The sequence below is a fragment of the Pristiophorus japonicus genome, chromosome 16, assembly GCF_044704955.1.
Source record: "Pristiophorus japonicus isolate sPriJap1 chromosome 16, sPriJap1.hap1, whole genome shotgun sequence".
Classification (NCBI taxonomy): domain Eukaryota; kingdom Metazoa; phylum Chordata; class Chondrichthyes; family Pristiophoridae; genus Pristiophorus; species Pristiophorus japonicus.
Window position 1 is genome coordinate 8438010 of NC_091992.1, and position 17411 is coordinate 8455420.

The 17411-nt window shown below is 41.6% G+C and overlaps 1 protein-coding gene across 5 annotated transcripts in view; it reads left to right on the forward strand.

Moving 5' to 3' along the window:
• The first annotated feature begins 283 nt into the window (after nt 1–283).
• ska2 (spindle and kinetochore associated complex subunit 2) overlaps nt 284–17411 on the forward strand; it is a 47730-nt gene continuing 30602 nt past the window's right edge. Inside the window, exons 1-2 of one of the 5 annotated variants that reach the window (XM_070856959.1) lie at nt 305–360; nt 10615–10895. Coding sequence is in view for 3 of the 5 variants with exons in the window: in XM_070856956.1 (XP_070713057.1) it covers nt 328–360 (33 nt within the window). In the remaining 2 variants the exon portion in view is untranslated. Of the gene's footprint in view, nt 361–1047; nt 1070–1277; nt 1886–10614; nt 10896–14018; nt 14114–17411 lie in introns of those variants that run through there. The other 4 variants (XM_070856957.1, XM_070856960.1, XM_070856956.1 and 1 more) reach the window with 4 other exon arrangements.

The window sequence follows — 17411 nt, forward strand, 5'->3', positions numbered from 1 at the left end:
CAATAGGAGTCGACAAGCCCCGCTGCGCTCACAGCCAATCGTTGCCGCATCTCATCCGGCTTGGTCCAATGAAACGCCGTGCGTATTATGGCTATCCAATCAAAACGACGCAGTGCATCTTGCTGCCGTCCTATCGGAAGGTCTGTTTAAACCCCCCCCCCCCGCTGAAGAGCGAGCCGCTTAATCCAATCAAGAGGCAACCCCTCCACCCTGTCCAATGGAAATACCGATCTCATGCAGCACATGCCCAATCAGAAGCCTAGTTTCATCTCACTCACGGGGCCCTTTTTTTTTATCGGTTCGCCTTCGGAATGTAAACTATTCAATATGGAGACCGCGGTCAACAAGCTGGCAGCGATGGTAAGAGGGGTTTTTTTTTAAATTAAAAAAAAATTATTTAATGTTGGAGACCGCTCTGAATCAAAATAAACCTATTGCACTGGGTCGAGTAAAACCTGGCGGTCGCGGAAAAAAAGTTTAAAAAATTTTGCGCGCGCGCCACGGGTGTTTTTTTTCGGTTAAAACTTTAATTTGTTCGAAAACCCCCGTCCTGATTTGCATCCGGGTAATTGGCCGCGAAAATGGCGGGAGTAAGGTTTTCCGTGGGGAGGGGTGACGGCAGCTGCGATTTCCCCCCCCCCCCCCCCCCGCGGGTCGCCGTCAGGGAATCGCCTCAGGATTATTCAATTTTCGTCGGGCTTTTGATTAAAACAGCGGTGGGTTCTGTGCCTCCGAACGTGTCGGGAGGGAAGCGAGGCGTTCCCGGTATGATCGCGCCTGTTTTTTTTTGCATTCGTCGTGTGTGTGTGTGCGCGCGCGCTCTCTCCCTTCCCCCTTTTTTTTCTCTATTCTGTCCTCGAGAGGAGGAGGAGGAGGAGGGGGTGGCGGCTTGACAAGATTCTCGGAGGTTGCGTCGCGACGTGCGCGGGGGTGTGGGCAGCGGGTGCGCGCACGCACACGACGTACGCTCGCGTGCGCCATCAACCGCCGCTCCTCCCGCTTGACAGCCAGCCGCTGGGTTGCGCGCGTAAATACAGTCCTCGTTTAACTGACCGACTAAAATTTAATGGTGATTTGGCGGGGGGGGGTTTACTTTTAACAATGAGCTGCGGTACAGATTGTCTTCACCCCCATCCCAATAGTCCGGGAAGCTGGTGTGTGTGTGTGTGTGTGTGTGTGTGTGCGCGCCCCCGATGGCATATTGTCGCGCTTGCATGTTTTAAACCGCTTGCTTGCAGCATTTTACTGTGAAGAGGCTCTTCTGTTTAATTGCACCAGTGCTTCACCATTTTTTAATTGTAATTTAGCAAGGTGCCAGGTTATTTTTAGATCGGTGAAGCATTTGCGTTTCAGAGGTGTCCAGTGTGAGTGTGTGGACAGATTCAGTATTCTCTGGACTTGACTTACTGCGCTTATTTCAACTTAACAAAAGAAAATATCTTCAAGAGTTTGTGAGGGGGTGCGGATGTTGCTGGCTATATAAATCCGACGCTTCCATAAACCCGTTTCCAGGCACAATATTTGCCTGGGGTATTCAAACAGTTCTGTCCAGGCGCGCGCGCGCGCGCACACAATGTCTGATCACGCTGCATGGCGAAAAAATTTTCACTTGTGAGCTGCTCAAATCTGTGACCAAGTTACTTCTGCATATGAGACTGCACACACCCTGCTCAACAGCTGTCTAGGGTAGAGTTGAAACTGGGTGATTTAGGGGTTATTTTGACAATTGTGGATGAGGTTATGAGGTCTGTAGTTTTATTAGTACTCTTGAAACCAAAGTGTGAGTGAAAGAAGACAGTTCCAGCCCAAAGTGACTATTTAATACAAAGCACTACTTGAGAAACAGTAGAAAGCAAAAGAATGCTGCTGGAAAATTGGCGTTTAAGTAAGTTTTTTTTAGAGGTCTTTTACCACCTTTGAAATTCTTCATTAAGAAAAACTAGCATGCAAGTGTTCCAAAATAAATATAACTTAACTACAGTGTTTAGTTTCTAGGTTAAAAATGGCTGTAAATAAGTGCATAATGCTTTTCTGGTTGTCATTGTTCAGCTGGGGTGTGGAAGGAGTGCTACATGTAGATATGGATGTGTGTTTGTTTCTGAATTCTCCCTTTCTGGATGAGGCAAGCTTTTTTTTTAAATTCTTGATCTGCATCGTGCCTTATTTTTGTGAGATGGTGAATTTATCTACAAGCTCTTGTATATTGCTTAAAGTAACATGCACAAAAAACATGTGACCCGCTGTCAGCAGAACTCGCACCTTTTTTTGAAAATGCATTTGTAAAAGACTGAAATGTTGCATCAGAAACACAGTTTCATCAAATTGCTGGAAGCAGGGTTTTTTTGAGAGTTGGTGTAACATTCCTGAATATTTCTTTCTCGGACGGTGAATTTGAGAGCGGAAAATCTTTGGCTAATTTGTTTGTCCATAACTGAACCAAAATTTTTATTTTGTCCATTTAAAAGACAGACTTGGATTTATATAGTGCCTTTCATGACCACCAGACGTCTCAAAGCGCTTTACAGTCAATGAAGTACTTTTGGAGTGTAATCACTGTTGTAATGTAGGAAAAATTTAATGACCTGTTTTAGTAAATTAATGAATTAAATAAATAGTGAGAAATGGCTGTAATAATAGTTCATTGTTGCAACAGTGACAGTGTCAAACCACTCTTGATTTATATTTGAGAAAATCTTACTTGAAAATGCATACCCATTACTACAGTTTATGGATGTCAGGACCCAAGAGCAGATCTATTATTTTAAAAAATGCCTCTGACACACTCGTTTCAAGTGGGAATGCTTAGCGGCATTCAGGGTCTAAATGGGTAAAGCCTACTGCTTGATTTATGTGTAGGGAGAGCCCTCGGATCAGTTGATACACAGCACGGGTGAGCAGTTGATAATCCATAACTCACCTTTTTGAGGTGAGATTGCTGTCTATAGGGTGGGAAACTAATATTCTTGTTGCAGTGGCCTAAGATTAATTCCAGAGTAGAATAACTGTTTCCTGTTTATTTTGCTGAATCTATTTGAGTTCACATAACCTTTCTTTCCTTGGGTTTTTGATAAGTTTTGCTAGTTTATGTGATAGTGAAAAGCCAATAATAAAATGCTATTCTGAGAGAAAAATGTATGCAGGTTCTAATGTTGGGAAGTTTGTTCTTTTCATAGCATTTGGCTTTTGGGTTGATGAAAGACTGAATGAGGCATTACATTTCTCATTATAAAGTAAAGCTTTGCCATATGGTTCAGTGACCTTTAGCCATTCTTCCAAATTCTGAACACAGTAAATAGACAGTCACGATTTAACAAGTTATTGAAGTTTCTTTCATCAGAAATTGTGAGGTGAGCAGGTGCTAGATCACCTGTTTCTGTGATCACTGGGTCTATTCTGCTGCCATTGTTGAAATATATGGCACCGCATGCTCTGTGCGTAAAGGGCGGATGTTTATTTAAAACTCCCTTTTTTGAACTTAACTAGTATTCAGAAACACAGCTGCTGAGTGGAACACAGATATCAATATGCAAATTATATGTATGAACCTACGGCTCCATTATAGAGGGTGTACTGTACTCATTGTTTTACCCTCATTGTAGTTTACGCGAGAATGATTTTAATATATGGTTTCTTCAAAAATGCATTAATTGTACTATGCGCCATATGTATTATCTTCAAAAAATTCTTAATGTACAAATACTTGTGTGTCTTTTTATAACTAAATCCCAGTGGTGTACCTCAAAATATTTGTCAAGATGTCAAAATATTTGTCTTTATTTAATCACAGGCACCCCTGATGACTCGGCTAGACTGTCTAGCGAGCAGCTAAACCATGCATGGAATCTTCCTCGTCTGTTTGTTTGGTCCCTGGTCTCTGCTGAGTTTGCTTATCTTAGTCCACTTCGCAGTGCTGCAGGTGGGCTCAGGAACTCTAGACCAGAGAGGGGGAAGAACAGCCAGTGTTCCTTCTCTGGTGACCCTGCTGGGAATGTGGGAGGATAGGATTGGGCTCCTGCAGGCATATAGTCTGTTGACACTTGTTGTCGAGGCCCAGGCCAATAATGGGCAACCTGGGTGAGAGACCTGGGAGTGTTCAAAGCTGATGAAACCATAAACCTGTAAGAAATTGATGCTTTCAGAAGAGAATTGAAGCTTTTCATTAAACCGCGTGTGCTAAAATTACTTCACATACCGTTGGTGTATATTCTGAGAGTTTGGTGAGTCGTGATCTTAATGTGTGTCTTTCTTTCCTGGTGTTCCTAGGTTAGTCTCTGGTCAGCTTTGTTGGATTCTTTCAGTGTTTTCTAAAATCCTGCCTGATCAAATCACTTTAAAGTGTAATTGCGTATGTGTGCAGGCCACTTTTCTGATTTTTAACGATTAAAATGTTTTAGTTAAAGTAGCAGTGTAACAAGTACTGCGAAGAGGGCTGCAATGGTGGCAGTGTTCTGTTCTCTTCTGCAGTGCCTGACTGGCACAGGAATATAGCTTAAAAGGCTTTGCCTTTTTTTCCTCCCCTCCTTTATGGTTGAAGGTTGTACCAAATTAAACTTGATTGATTTTCCAGCTTTGATGTTTGTGATGACTGATGGAAATTCTCGATCATCGAACTCGATGCCCTTTGTCCGTTCGTCCGATGCCCTTTTTATGTTGTACTACTAGTGATAACAGAAAAAAGCAGTGCAATATTAAAAGGGCATTGGCCGGCGACTAGATCGATGTTGCAGGTAGGGTCTGCAGTGTTTACCATCAATTTTTTTCCCCCCTCCAAAAAGGACTTGCTGTCAGAGAAGGGGGTAATCACCAATGGAAATCTAGTAGGTGGGTATGTTGGAGCTGATGAATATTGGTACCTTGTACTTGGTGAGCTGGTTTGGGGAGAAAATTCAGAAAATCTGGTGTTATAATTCAAAATCATTAATCTCTCTTTTTGAAATTTCAGCATTAAAATTAATTTCTTATTTAAAAAAAAATTGTTTGGATGATGCCCAGGATTGAATAGAGAATGCGAATATTTGCAGGAAATCAGCCCATTGCTCCATCAGGACGATGAAGTGAAATTTGACATGATTTGAAAGTATGCATTTTGGAACAAAACTATTTTAATAAGAAATCTTAAGGGAGCATTTACACTACAACAGTAGCATTTGTGCAAACTGGTTTCACAACCGCACTGAAGTTTTGTGCTATAAATCTGGAGTCAAGGCCTGACCTGATGAGAATGCGACTCCTTACATTTACATTACAAACGTTGGTGTTGGTGCAAAGTGATTCTACAGATATTATGCAAGTGCACCCCAAGGGTTTTCATTAGTAATATGGTTTTTAGGCTGTATTTATAGTACTGATGCGATCTTGACTGATATCTGTAGACCGCAACCCACATTGAGGCAAACCTGGGTTATATTTGTCAGGCTATACTGTGGTTTGCATTGAGATCAGCGATAAAGAAGTGTGGGTCATCGCCAGGGATTGCTGAGCACCCAGGGGCCCAAATAATGTTATTGTTGGAGAATGGACAGCCCTGCTTTCTCCAAATGTGGAAAAAAAGCATTTGAAGTTCGCAATGTATGGTCTTAAAATATAACTTTACACTGGGCTGGTGCTGTACTGCATCTATTGGAAAATTCAGTCAATACTGAGTTGTACTATAACTTCACATCCACGTGAAATGGTGAAATGACAAGTCAGCCCTCCCTCCGTTTTATTTTCTACTCTCCAGTTTTGCTGGGCTACAGTATGCTTGCATAGATGCTCTTCAGGTCCACATTCAAGTGGCCATTGTCAGGCTTGATGTGTGTTAGTGAACTGTTCACCTCGGGAAGAGAATCAACCCTGATCTTTCCTCTCCCAATGTTCATTCATGCCGGGTTGCAGAATAGTGGTGAGGGATTGGAACTCTGGCTGATGCTGGGACCAATCCTTGTTCCTCGCTGGGACCGTAGCGGAGATCAACTATCTCAACACAGACTGGAGATCAAACCTGTAAATGTTCCAATGCACTGCATAAATGCAGTAAGCCATTTGAGGGAAGCACCTGTGCGTGTGTTTTTTTAAAAAGGAATTTAGTGATTGATTCAAAGATTACTCACTAATTATCACACTTTGTAAATACAGTTTTACAAAATGTATAAAAACTCAAATGTTGCCCCTGGCCATATTCTGTCGACAGGCTGTCCAATTTGGATAGTGAGAGTCCCTTTCTATGGTGCACTTACTGAAATATCAGCCATCCATTGGTGGATTGGACGTGTGTCTAACATTGTCCGGCTGGTTTCTTGATGTGGGATTGTCAGCCAGGAGCAGGATGTTCTCTATCACATCGTCACTAGTGAGGAACGCTTGCAGTTTTGCTTTACTTGTACCACATGTGAGGAGTAATTATATCATGCTGTAAAATTTAGTACATATAAAAGCAGTTTAATAGAACAAAACTTAAAGTAAGCAGACCAGAAAGGCATGTCTAACTTTTTTTGCTACTTTGAGGAAGTAGACCCCAATTGTAAATAAGAAAGCACAGCATATAAAAGGAATCCGGGTGAATCCTGTATTGGAACACCAATGGGAGCTACCCTGAGGAATGATGGTGCTCAGACATACATTTTGCTGCTGCAGATTGATTCGAGGTGGGAAATCTCTCAGACCTCTTGTGCATTTAGCTGCCGGCTGAGATTGCCACTGGCAAAGGCCTGGAAATATATCGCCGGTCTTCCTCTCCCATTTGTTGACTAACTGAGGGGAGGAATTTGTTATGTGGGACAGACGGTAATGGCCCCTAAATTATCTGTCAACATGAAGTAACTAATTCATAAATTTTAATTTCTGTTTTAACCATGTGGTACAGAATCTAAGACTAATTATATGCTATAGCAGCTTAACGTGGCAGCACAAATCCATCCCCATTTAGACTAGAGTGTCTAATTAGATCCTTTCTGGAAATCTTAACTATCCCGATGACCAGCTATTTTCAAACCTCCCAACAAGTTATGGTGTTAGTGATACTCTAGCTGAGTGCTCTGTTTTGACATCCCACAGACTTTTTAAAAATAAACTAAATAGTACTTTTTAAACTAGGTACTTATAACTTTCGAAAGAATGATCAGATCTGAATGAATTTGTATTTTAAATACCAAAGAAGTTATATCTGGAAATTATACTATTTTAGAAGTTGTTTTAACGAAGTATTTGAGGTTGCTAATATACATAGGAAATAGCTTCGAATTTTAAGATTATTGTTGCTTTGTTGCAGGTTAATTCATTTGGGGGGTGGGGGGGGGGTCGAAAGTTCTACAGAAATTTTCCGGACTTGCTGCTGACAGATGCTCTGACTTTATTGCACTACTGTGTTTCACAGCTAGCAGTGCAATAGTATTGTCAAAGCATCTGAAGGTAGATCAGATCAACACTGGCGGAGGATACGAAATCGTCAACTGGTCCTGAGCAGCACCATGGGCAATTTACTTGTAAAGATTTTGTGCATTTATGTAAATTAACTTCGTGTTAAAACATCATTCAGCATTACCTCTGGCACCAAGTGTTGTCACCAGTACTTTGCTAAAATGTAATGGTAGGCATGTGGAAAAACACTAGGAGTACTATTTTTGATTTTTGTCTTGCAAATTCTGGGCAAAGTACTTGGAATTCTGCATAGCTAAGTGAAAAACTGGTTGTGGAAATGGTTAGATCAGTGCGAAGCGATGAATTAAGAATGTTATGCAAAAAGCAGATCTTAAAACCTATTGGCTTTTGAGTGTATTTCCTATAGCGTATTGATATGACTACCATAAGGAAATATGCACTTGTGACAAGCATGCTAAGTAAATCATTGACCATCATCATCATCATCATCATAGGCAGTCCCTCGGAATCGAGGAAGACTTGTTTCCACTCCTGAAGTGAGTTCTTTGGTGGCTGAACAGTCCAATACGAGAGCCACAGACGCTGTCACAGGTGGGACAGAGTGTCATTGAGGGAAGGGATGGGTGGGACTGGTTTGCCGCACGCTCTTTCCACTGTCTACGCTTGATTTCTGCATGCTCTGTGTTGAGACTTGAGGTGCTCAGCGCCCTCTCGGATGCACTTCCTCCACTTAGGGTGGTCTTGGGCTAGGGACTCCCAGATGTCAGTGGGGATGTTGCACTTTATCAGGGAGGCTTTGAGGGTATCATTGTAGCGTTTCCGCTGCCCACCTGGGGCTCGTTTGCCATGAAGGAACTCCGAATAGAGCACTTCCTTTGGGAGTCTCGAGTCTGGCATGCGGACTATGTGGCCTGCCCAGCGGAGCTGATCGAGTGTGGTCAGTGCTTCAATGCTGGAGATATTAGCCTGAATGAGGACGCTGATGTTGGTGCGCCTGTCCTCCCAGGGGATTTGTATCCCAGGGGATACCTTGACAATACAAGGTATTGCAGTGTGATGTTGAACTGTGTTGAATAGTGCTAGGCAAGGATGAACATCTTTACTGTGCTTTAAGGTTTTTCTTATGATTTTCTAATCTTAACATGACCACCGGGGAAGAATGGAGACCAGTTTCTTCTGAGTGGGGCAGAGAATCTAAGGGTTCTTTTGTATACTGTTAGCCGTGGCTCAGTGGGTAGCACCCTTGCTTCTGAGTCAGAAGGTTGTGAGTTCCAAGTCCCAATCCAGGGAAAAAAAATCTAGGCTGATGCTTCACTGGAGTACTGAGGGAGTGCTGCACTGTTGGAGGTGCTGTCTTTTGGATGAGACGTTAAACCAAGGCCCCGTCTCGTGTTCCGGGTGAATGTAAAAGATCCTACGGCAGTATTTTGAAGAGCAGCAGGGGAGTTATCCCTGGTATCCTGGCCAATATTATCCCTCAACCAACATTACTAAAACAGATTATTTGGTCATTATCACATTGCTGTTTGTGGGAGCTTGCTGTGCTTCCTACATTACAATAGTGACTGCACACTGCATTGACTGTAAAGCGCTTTGGGACATCTGGTAGTTGTGAAAGGCGCTACTGGTAGAGCGTCCGAAATCCGGAAATCTCGGAACTGAGGTTGTTCCGGATTTCGCAACGTCTTTCCGACGTCCCGAATCCGGAAATGCCCAAGCTGAGGTTTGGGTATTTACGGATTTCGGAACGTCTTTCTGTAGTCCTTTACTGATTTCCTTCTGATGTTGGTACCGGACGGCTGTTTTGTTGTTCCGTTTGGGAACTGCCGTCTGCAGAGTTTCGCCTACGGTTTTAGTTGGACCACTGGCATGCAGGGCTGGGGTTGCCGCAGTCACCGTGCTTTGGAGTTTTGGCATGCCCGTGTTCTGGCCGAGGGAAGACGCCCGGGGCGGGGTGGGACCTGCATTGTGGACTCGGGGACAGCGGTGCCTGTGGGTGTGAAGACCTGCAAGGAGAGGTAGGTGTGAGTTTCTGTTTTTTTTTTGGTATTTCCCTGGACCCGGCTTGTGGCGGTAATCGGTTTGGCAGGGTGTCCGGATTTCGGAACGTTTTCGGGATTCTGGATGGCCCCGCCATGGATCGGCCCGGATTCTGGAACATTTTGGATTTTGGATGCTCAACCTGTATGTAAATGCCATTTCTTTCTTTCTATCTATCTATACATGTGCAAAATGGAGCACCTGGATGGTTGTTTTGACTGGAGCTGAAAGATATTTTCTGAGATGTGGTATAGGACAATTTTGGGTGCACTTCCAATAATTGTTGGAATTAATTTGTGTAGCAACAGGTCCTTTTGATGTAATAAAATCTGTTGCTTCCAACAATTTAAAGTTAATTGGTACTTGCAGTCCTGAGCAGAAATGGGTTCAGTAGCTTTCTGCAAAATAGTTTTGGGATTTTTTTTTTAATACTGATCAGTGAAAAATAATTTTGATACAAGTATTATTTAGGATAGTGTGATTTTTAACGGGAAGTTGAGCTGTTGCAGTTGTAAACTTGTTTCTACTTTTTACACCCTCAAAATCTGACGATCCATCCAATGCATTTCTTTAACCCCAAGCAGCATTGTTTGGTGATCAAAGTCTTGAACAGTTGACCAGATGTATGTTCCTTTAATGATTTTGTGCATGAAAAGAACCAGAGGCGACATGAGGAAACTTTTTTTTACACAGCGAGTTGTTGTGATCTGGAATGTGCTGCCTGAAAGGGCGGTGAAAGCAGATTCAATAGTAACATTCAAAAGAGAATTGGATAAATACTTGAGGGGGAGGGGGAAAATTACAGGGCTATGGGGAAAGAGCAGGGGAGTGGGATTAATTTAATAGCTTTACGATGGGCCGAATGGCCTGTGCTGTATGATTCTATGAAGTCATAGCTAAAATTAGCTTCCGTAATCATATTGGCACTTTTCACATTGGAATATTCCAATCATACAAAGCCCATTATTGCTATTCAATTGTACCATGACCGGATCCAACAGTTAATAAAAGAATCCAGTGGCTTGTCTCAACCAATATCATTTATTTTTTTTAAAAAATTGATCACATTGCTATTTGTGGGAGCTTGCTGTGTGTAAATCGGCTGCTGTTTCCCACACTAAAAAGTGACTACACTTCAAAATTACTCTTAATTGGCTGCAAAACGCTTTGGGGCGTCGTGAAAGGTGCTATATAAGTGCAAATTATTTCTTTCAGGGTGAAAGATCTGTTCTGGATCGGAACAATTTTCTCCACCTGGAGTATCAAGCCCTGGCTGGTCTGATGTACCACTGCTGAGTAAAGTTCCCTGCATTCTGTGCCAACATAGTGCTCAAAACCAACTTCAGAAGAGCATGCCTATAAATATAACTTCCCATACCAGCCACCCTCATGACTTTCGGAACAAGATTGCGCCAAATTATCAGCAACTGCTCAAACTCCAAATAGACGAGAGATTTGTTGTCCGCCTGGGCTGGATTTGAAGATTAGTCTCTGAGGTAAACTAATAGTATGATAACAAGCTGTATCACCTAGTCTCTCCCAACTGGGGCATGTTTTAAATAACAACACAGATGACCGAATCATTTTAAGTCTCTGCCTTTTTATTTGTGATTGGTGGGGCAGGGGGAAAAGAAAGAATTGTTGCAGCCTAACTTCACTGTTTTTATTGATGCTCTGAATATGGGACAGAACTGTGCTGTAAAAGGTCCTCTTTATAAAATAGCAATTTCCTTGTCTGTACAGATCATTACAAATGTTTAATTTTAAAGTATTGTGTATACATGCTAGATGCGTTTACAGCAGTGGAGTAAAATTGCTTGGTGTGGGATATCAATGATCATATACCTTTTGGTGTAAAGGGACACTATTTGAATCATATGTAACGATCTACTTTAAGCCTATTTTCCTGTTTCTTTCCCTGTACCCTTTAATATTTTCTTCCGGCACGGGCTCGACCGGCCGCCTTTTGTGTTAGAATCATAGAATGGTTACGTCTTTTTACTGTATCTCATTTTTCTTAGTGTCATGATCGACTTGACTTCCATAGGTACTTTTAGTAAAACATTCCGTATCCTAAAAAACAATTGTGAAAAAATATTTCTGGACTCCCCTTTATGCTTGTAGAATCCTGAGTATTATGTCCACTTGTTACTGATTTACTGACAAGTGTCAATAATCTTTCACTGTTTACTCTGTCAAACCCGTACATAATTTGAACGCTTCTATTCAATTCCCCCTCTTCTCTTCCCTGACCACCCCCCCCCCCCCCCCAATTACCTTGTCTATAATAGTGGACAAAACTGAGAGAGGAGCTTTTTATGTTTTGTATTTGTTATACCTAGTACACTGTATTTTACTTGGTGAAATTTTATCTCTTTCCATGAAAGCTTGTTCTGTTGAATGTATGCAGAGTCCTTTTAACAGATACAATATTGATGTACATATGTATGGACCATATACAGTTTGGCTCTGTACTCGTGTACACATTGGTTGATGTGAATGTTGCACTCTGCACCTTTTCTCAAGATTAATTAGGCTTATTTTCAGCTGTCCTATTTTTGTTCAAATTCTTTTTGGGTCAAAAGAATTCATTGCCTACATCTACTGACTGGCTTCCACTCGATGTCCCTTTATTGTATCTTTTATTTAAAAAAATCTGTTTTCTCTGCATCTAAGTGTAACTGTGGTTTAACATTGGAAGCTTGAAGATTTGTGATTGTATTGTTCAAAACTTAACATTTCACGGTGCGGCGTGGCAGTCTATGCTATTGCAGTTAGATATCCTGTAACACTGATTTTCATAAGACAGTTTGAGCTAAAATACTAAATGTCATGCATGCTTCCTGTGCACACACTCACTCTCTGCACCATCATTTTGGTGTCCATTGCTGCAACCTAGATTCACCAGGTACAGCTACAATCTGACGGCTTTGTTGCTCATAGGGATTGTAGTAGTGAATCTTTGGCAGTGTTCACTGTTTTCCTTTCTTGTATAAGTATAGATTTTTATTGAAATCATTACAGTGTACATTTCAATGAAGTGGCCTGCACATATAGGACATTTAACAACTAGATCTAATTGTGTGTGTGTGTGTGTGTTGCTTTTTTCTCTTTCCTCTCTCTCTCAAGGTTAGTTTGACTTTTGTCATTCTGGGGAAAAAAAACAATCATTTTTAATTCTGCTGTTCTTGAAAGAAAACATCAATGTATTTGATATCCATAACATAGTTTGGTTTAAGGATGAAGACTATACTGTATATATATTTTAAGACTGGCATATGCTAGCAGATTTCTCTGCTTAAATATATGAAACGTACCAGGTTGTTGTATGATGTATGGGCATTCTTTGCAGCTGCAAATCTGCTGGTGTGCCTGATCTTAGGCTGGAGAACGGTGCTGGACAATGAATTGTACTCTTATGTGAATTTAGCAACTAGTTCAGAACAATTTGAAATGATGGCAGAGGTCTGTGGTTGGGCTTTTGACCCTCTGCCATGTCGACCAGAATATTCAGCTGTAATTCCTTTTATCTGAACGGTGTGTCGTCTGACTGCCCTACGACACTCGCTCACTCCATATCAATTCCCTGCAGTTTAACTGTGGGCTTTTCATGTGCATGCAAATGTAAATCTGATAGGAAGTTCATTGATTTGGCAGAGCTTTCTAATTGAGACTCTTTGTGGCGCTTGAGAGGAAATCTTTATCCGTTTTCCTGTAACTAAACTTTAACTGAGAGAATTTTTTGTTTTTAAGCTCTTAATTTTTCCGCCCACAAAATGATCCACTTTAAGTTCCAAACTTCCATGTATTTTTAGACACTGGTATAGAAATTGGATTGCTTCTAACAACTTCCAGTTTTTAAAAAAAATCTCAAATTTTAAAGCATTTCCTCAACTGGCAGGACTAATTTAGAGTTCACTCTCTCTGGGGTGGGGGGGGGGGGGGGAAAGGAGGAGGAGGAGGAGGAGGAGGAGGAGGAGGAGGAGGAGGAAAAAAAAATAAATAGGAGCAGACTGGTTATCTGTTATACTGTCCATATCAAGATGTACAGGTCTTAAATTGAGATACAGTCCTGGATTAAAGCAAAATGACATTTTGGTGAATAGACATTGAGAATGGTCAATGGTTTATCTGCAAATGTCTTTGTAATCCTCCTTTTGTGTTGGTTTTTGGTTATTGAGGGGTGTGTGTGTGTTTGCCTTGATGATGCCTTCCGTTTGTGCGGATGTTTTAGCTTCACCTCTATCTTCCTTTCCTTTGTGTCCTTTGGTGTTATGCTTTGCTTTGGAATGGGAGCAGTGCCAATCCTAATGCAAAAGTGCATAGGTTGGTGGGTCATCTTCAGGCATTAACTGTTCAAGTCCTCAACGCTTAACAAAAAGACCTTGGACAGTCAGATGCCTTGCTATTTAGTTTGTCCCCTGTATAGATGAGTTAAAGTTACTGATTGTGTTCCTTCCATCATGAAAGGATGGAGCTTGACTTGTTTTGGCTTTTAAAACCAATTGCAGAAGTGCAATTAGTGCCCTGAATAAAGTCTGTCTTGTGTTTCAATTTTGATTTGTTTATCTTGGCTCAGTGGTAGCACTCTCATCTCTGGATTTAAATCCCCATTCCAGAGACTTGAGCACAAAATCTAGGCTGCCGCCTGTCGGAGGTACTGTCTTTCGGATGAGACGTTGAGGCGAGGCTCCGTCTGCTTTCTCGAATGGAGGTAAAAGATCCCATGGCACTATTTTGAAGAGGAGCTGGGGGGAGTTTTCCTGGTGTCCTGGTCAACATTTATCTCTGAACCAACACTTAAAATAGATGATCTGGTCATTTATTTCATTGCTGTGCGTTTTACTTTTTGTGCCCAGCATGTTCATGCTGGTTTGATTATGACTGACACAAGCATTCATTTGTTAATTTGTATGGGTGGGGGAAGAAATGGCAGATGCAAAATTTAGCGCGTTAAAAGTCAGTGAAAATAGCCAATTTGAACAATATACCAATTGTGCTTACCGAATTCAAGCACAAGGCAGTATCGTCTTGCCATTCAGAATATTAAAGAAAAGAAGAAGAAAATTGTTGGTCTATCTATACCAAATATTTTGAAATCAGACTTCCCACATTACAACGGCGACTACATTTCAAAATGTACTTAATTGGCTGTAAAGCACTTTGGGACGTCCTGAGATTGAAAGGCGCTATATAAATGCAAATCTTTCTTTGTTTTTCAGGGGGGTTTTCTGCAATCAGCGGCACTATTTAAACAGATCTTTAAGAAAGTTTCTGGATAGTTTCCAGATAATCTTGCTGAAGCTTGATATTCTTTCCTTCCTCCCTACTCCAGTAAGTTGCATTCCTTTTACAAAATCTCTTGTGCCTGCTTGGGAACCTAAAACTGAGCTGTGGTGTACCCTTTTACCAGTCCCAAGCACTGGCTGTTTTATTTTGTGATTTTTTTTTTTGTGTGTGTGTGCGCTCATCAAGATGAGAGAATTTAATGTTGTGAAATGGAGCACTTTATTTTGGCCAGCCATTGTCCTTATTAAGCACATCCCCAGTTCCGATGTAATCTGAGGTTTAGAGTAAAGCTTTATCTATCTTGTCTAATTTCCTACAGTACCCAATTAGCGCAGGTTTTATTTTGCCTACAAGGAACGGGTTTGAGGCTGGCCCCTTGCAGTTTTAAAGAATGCACATTTCTGCGGTCACACAGCCTATCTATACAACTGACCTTAATTTTGGCTTTGGTAGAGCAGCAGTTGTAAAAGGTATTAATATATTTCCGGTATTCTGTGGCTTAAGGCTATTTGGGTAGAAATCTCACCCACAACTTAATCTCTTGGTTGTGCTCCATTTAGTTAAGGGGAGGTATATTCTACTGAGGTTGTTGCATAACCTGAAATGTTCTGGAGAGATATATATCTACACTTACTGATGTCTCTTGGTTGCTCATTATCGCTCTTGGTGTTTTAAAAGGAAAGTGTAGACATAGTCTAGGAGCAGAGAATTTTGTGTAGAATTCACCCAATGTCCCATTGGGGATGTTGTGCAGAAGCCTCCAGTCATGTCACTGGAATGGAACTTCATAAGGCCACAAGACCTAAAGCCAGCTCCCATGTGGTCTTTCATATTTTTGATGTGTTTTAAAAAAAAAATGATAAGTGATGTCACGACAGACTAGGATGAGGGTACATTTATTTTTCTTCCCAACACTTGGGATTTTGGGCAATAACTTTCCTTTTCGAAGTTTGCCTGGTGACTGGACTGTGTTTTAAAACCGATGAGATTAGTTGTATCCTGTGCAGTACCGATGTTGTAAATTTTCATTGCAAAAGATTTCTAAGCAAATGTACTCCCCATCTATGTGTGTAAGAAAATTCTGTTTAAGTCCTTGTAAATAGAAATGGTCCATTCATAATGTACAAACATGTCATGTTGTCTTTCTGTCAGATTGATGGGTTGCAACATAATCCTAAAGCATGAATTCGTTCTTTTTTGAGACCTGTCTCCGATTCGCAAGCACCTTTTTAAAAAAAAAAACGTTTGAGTCAGGATGTGCTTTTAAGAAGTGACCGTATTTTTGATGCTCAGGTACTGGGACCCTATCGATATTGCCTCTGCTTTGTAGATAGCTGTGAGTAGTGCAATATTGCTTATAGGGTTTCAGTGTTTGGGAATTGCAGCAGTCTGGCTTGCAGCTGATCGCCGAGTGGAAAACTTCAGTATTCGCATCAACAGAGATGTGCAAGAGCTGATGAAAATGTGCACATGTATAGTTTTCTGGTGGTGCAAGGAGAATGAGGGAAGATGTACGATGCTGAGCCGTGCAGGCATTTCTAAAATCAATTGCCAAGTGCAATTGTTTAAAGTTGCCAGTAGCTCCAGCCCTACCAATGGTTTGTGAGTAAATATGCCACAAGGTCTCTCATTTTTGATCCCTGGTCTTTTGCTGAGCTATCATCGCTCCATCCGAATGACTCTGTCGGTGCCGTAATTGCCTACGTTCTCATGGAAGGGGAAAACATCATCCAGGGTTTCTACTCATGATGTCCATGCCAAAAAGGATATGTATATGGACGATTTGGGCAAAGACTCAATCTGGCTTATCTATGATGGTCCTATGATGAAAAAGCCTAAGCCGCACTGAATCCTTCCCTGTGCTCTAGTAGCTAGCTGAAATGAGCATTCTTCACGTGAGCTTAGACCGGTGTTGCACAAATGCTATCCTGTGACCCTCCCTACCTCAGTCTTGAGGACTTGTAATGCCCTCTTACAAGCACAGATAAAATTGCCTACCTCCGCACACATTGCGAATTGAACGTGGGAACTTACTGACGACGAATGGTGTTGAGGTTCACAAAAACTGGACATGAATTTATAAATAAAATAAATAATTTGCATTTATATAGCGTCTTTCACAACTGCAATGTTCCAATGTGCTTTACAGACAAAGTACTTTTGAAGTGTAGTCACTGTTGTAAAGTCGGAAATGTGGCACCAATTAGTGCACAGCAATGAGATAATGACCAGATAATCTGTTCTAGTGATGTTGCTAGAGGGATAAATATTGGCCAGTACACTGAGAATCCCTCTTCAAATGTGCCTTGGGATCTTTTATGTGCACATGAGAGCGCAGACAGGACCTTTGTTTAACATTTCATCCGAAAAATGGTACCTCCAACAGCGCAGCACTCCCTCAGTACTGTCCCGAAGTGCCGGCCTAGATCATGTGCTTGTCTCTGGAATGGGGTTTAAATCCATGACCTGACTTGGAGACGAGAGTTCTACCACAGAGCCAAGGATCCCTTGGTCTTTGAAACATTGGTTTGAATATTTGAAGAACATTGTCGCCCTAGGGATGTGCAGAGGCATTTCAATTCTTGTATTTGTGACTGAATTAGTCCAAATCTTTATTCAACACAAAGTAACGGTAGGGAGTTTGGGAGAGTGGCACCAAATCCTACACTCTGCTGCGGCTGTTCTTTAATGGAGGTCGATCTGGAAACCCGAGACCTGATATA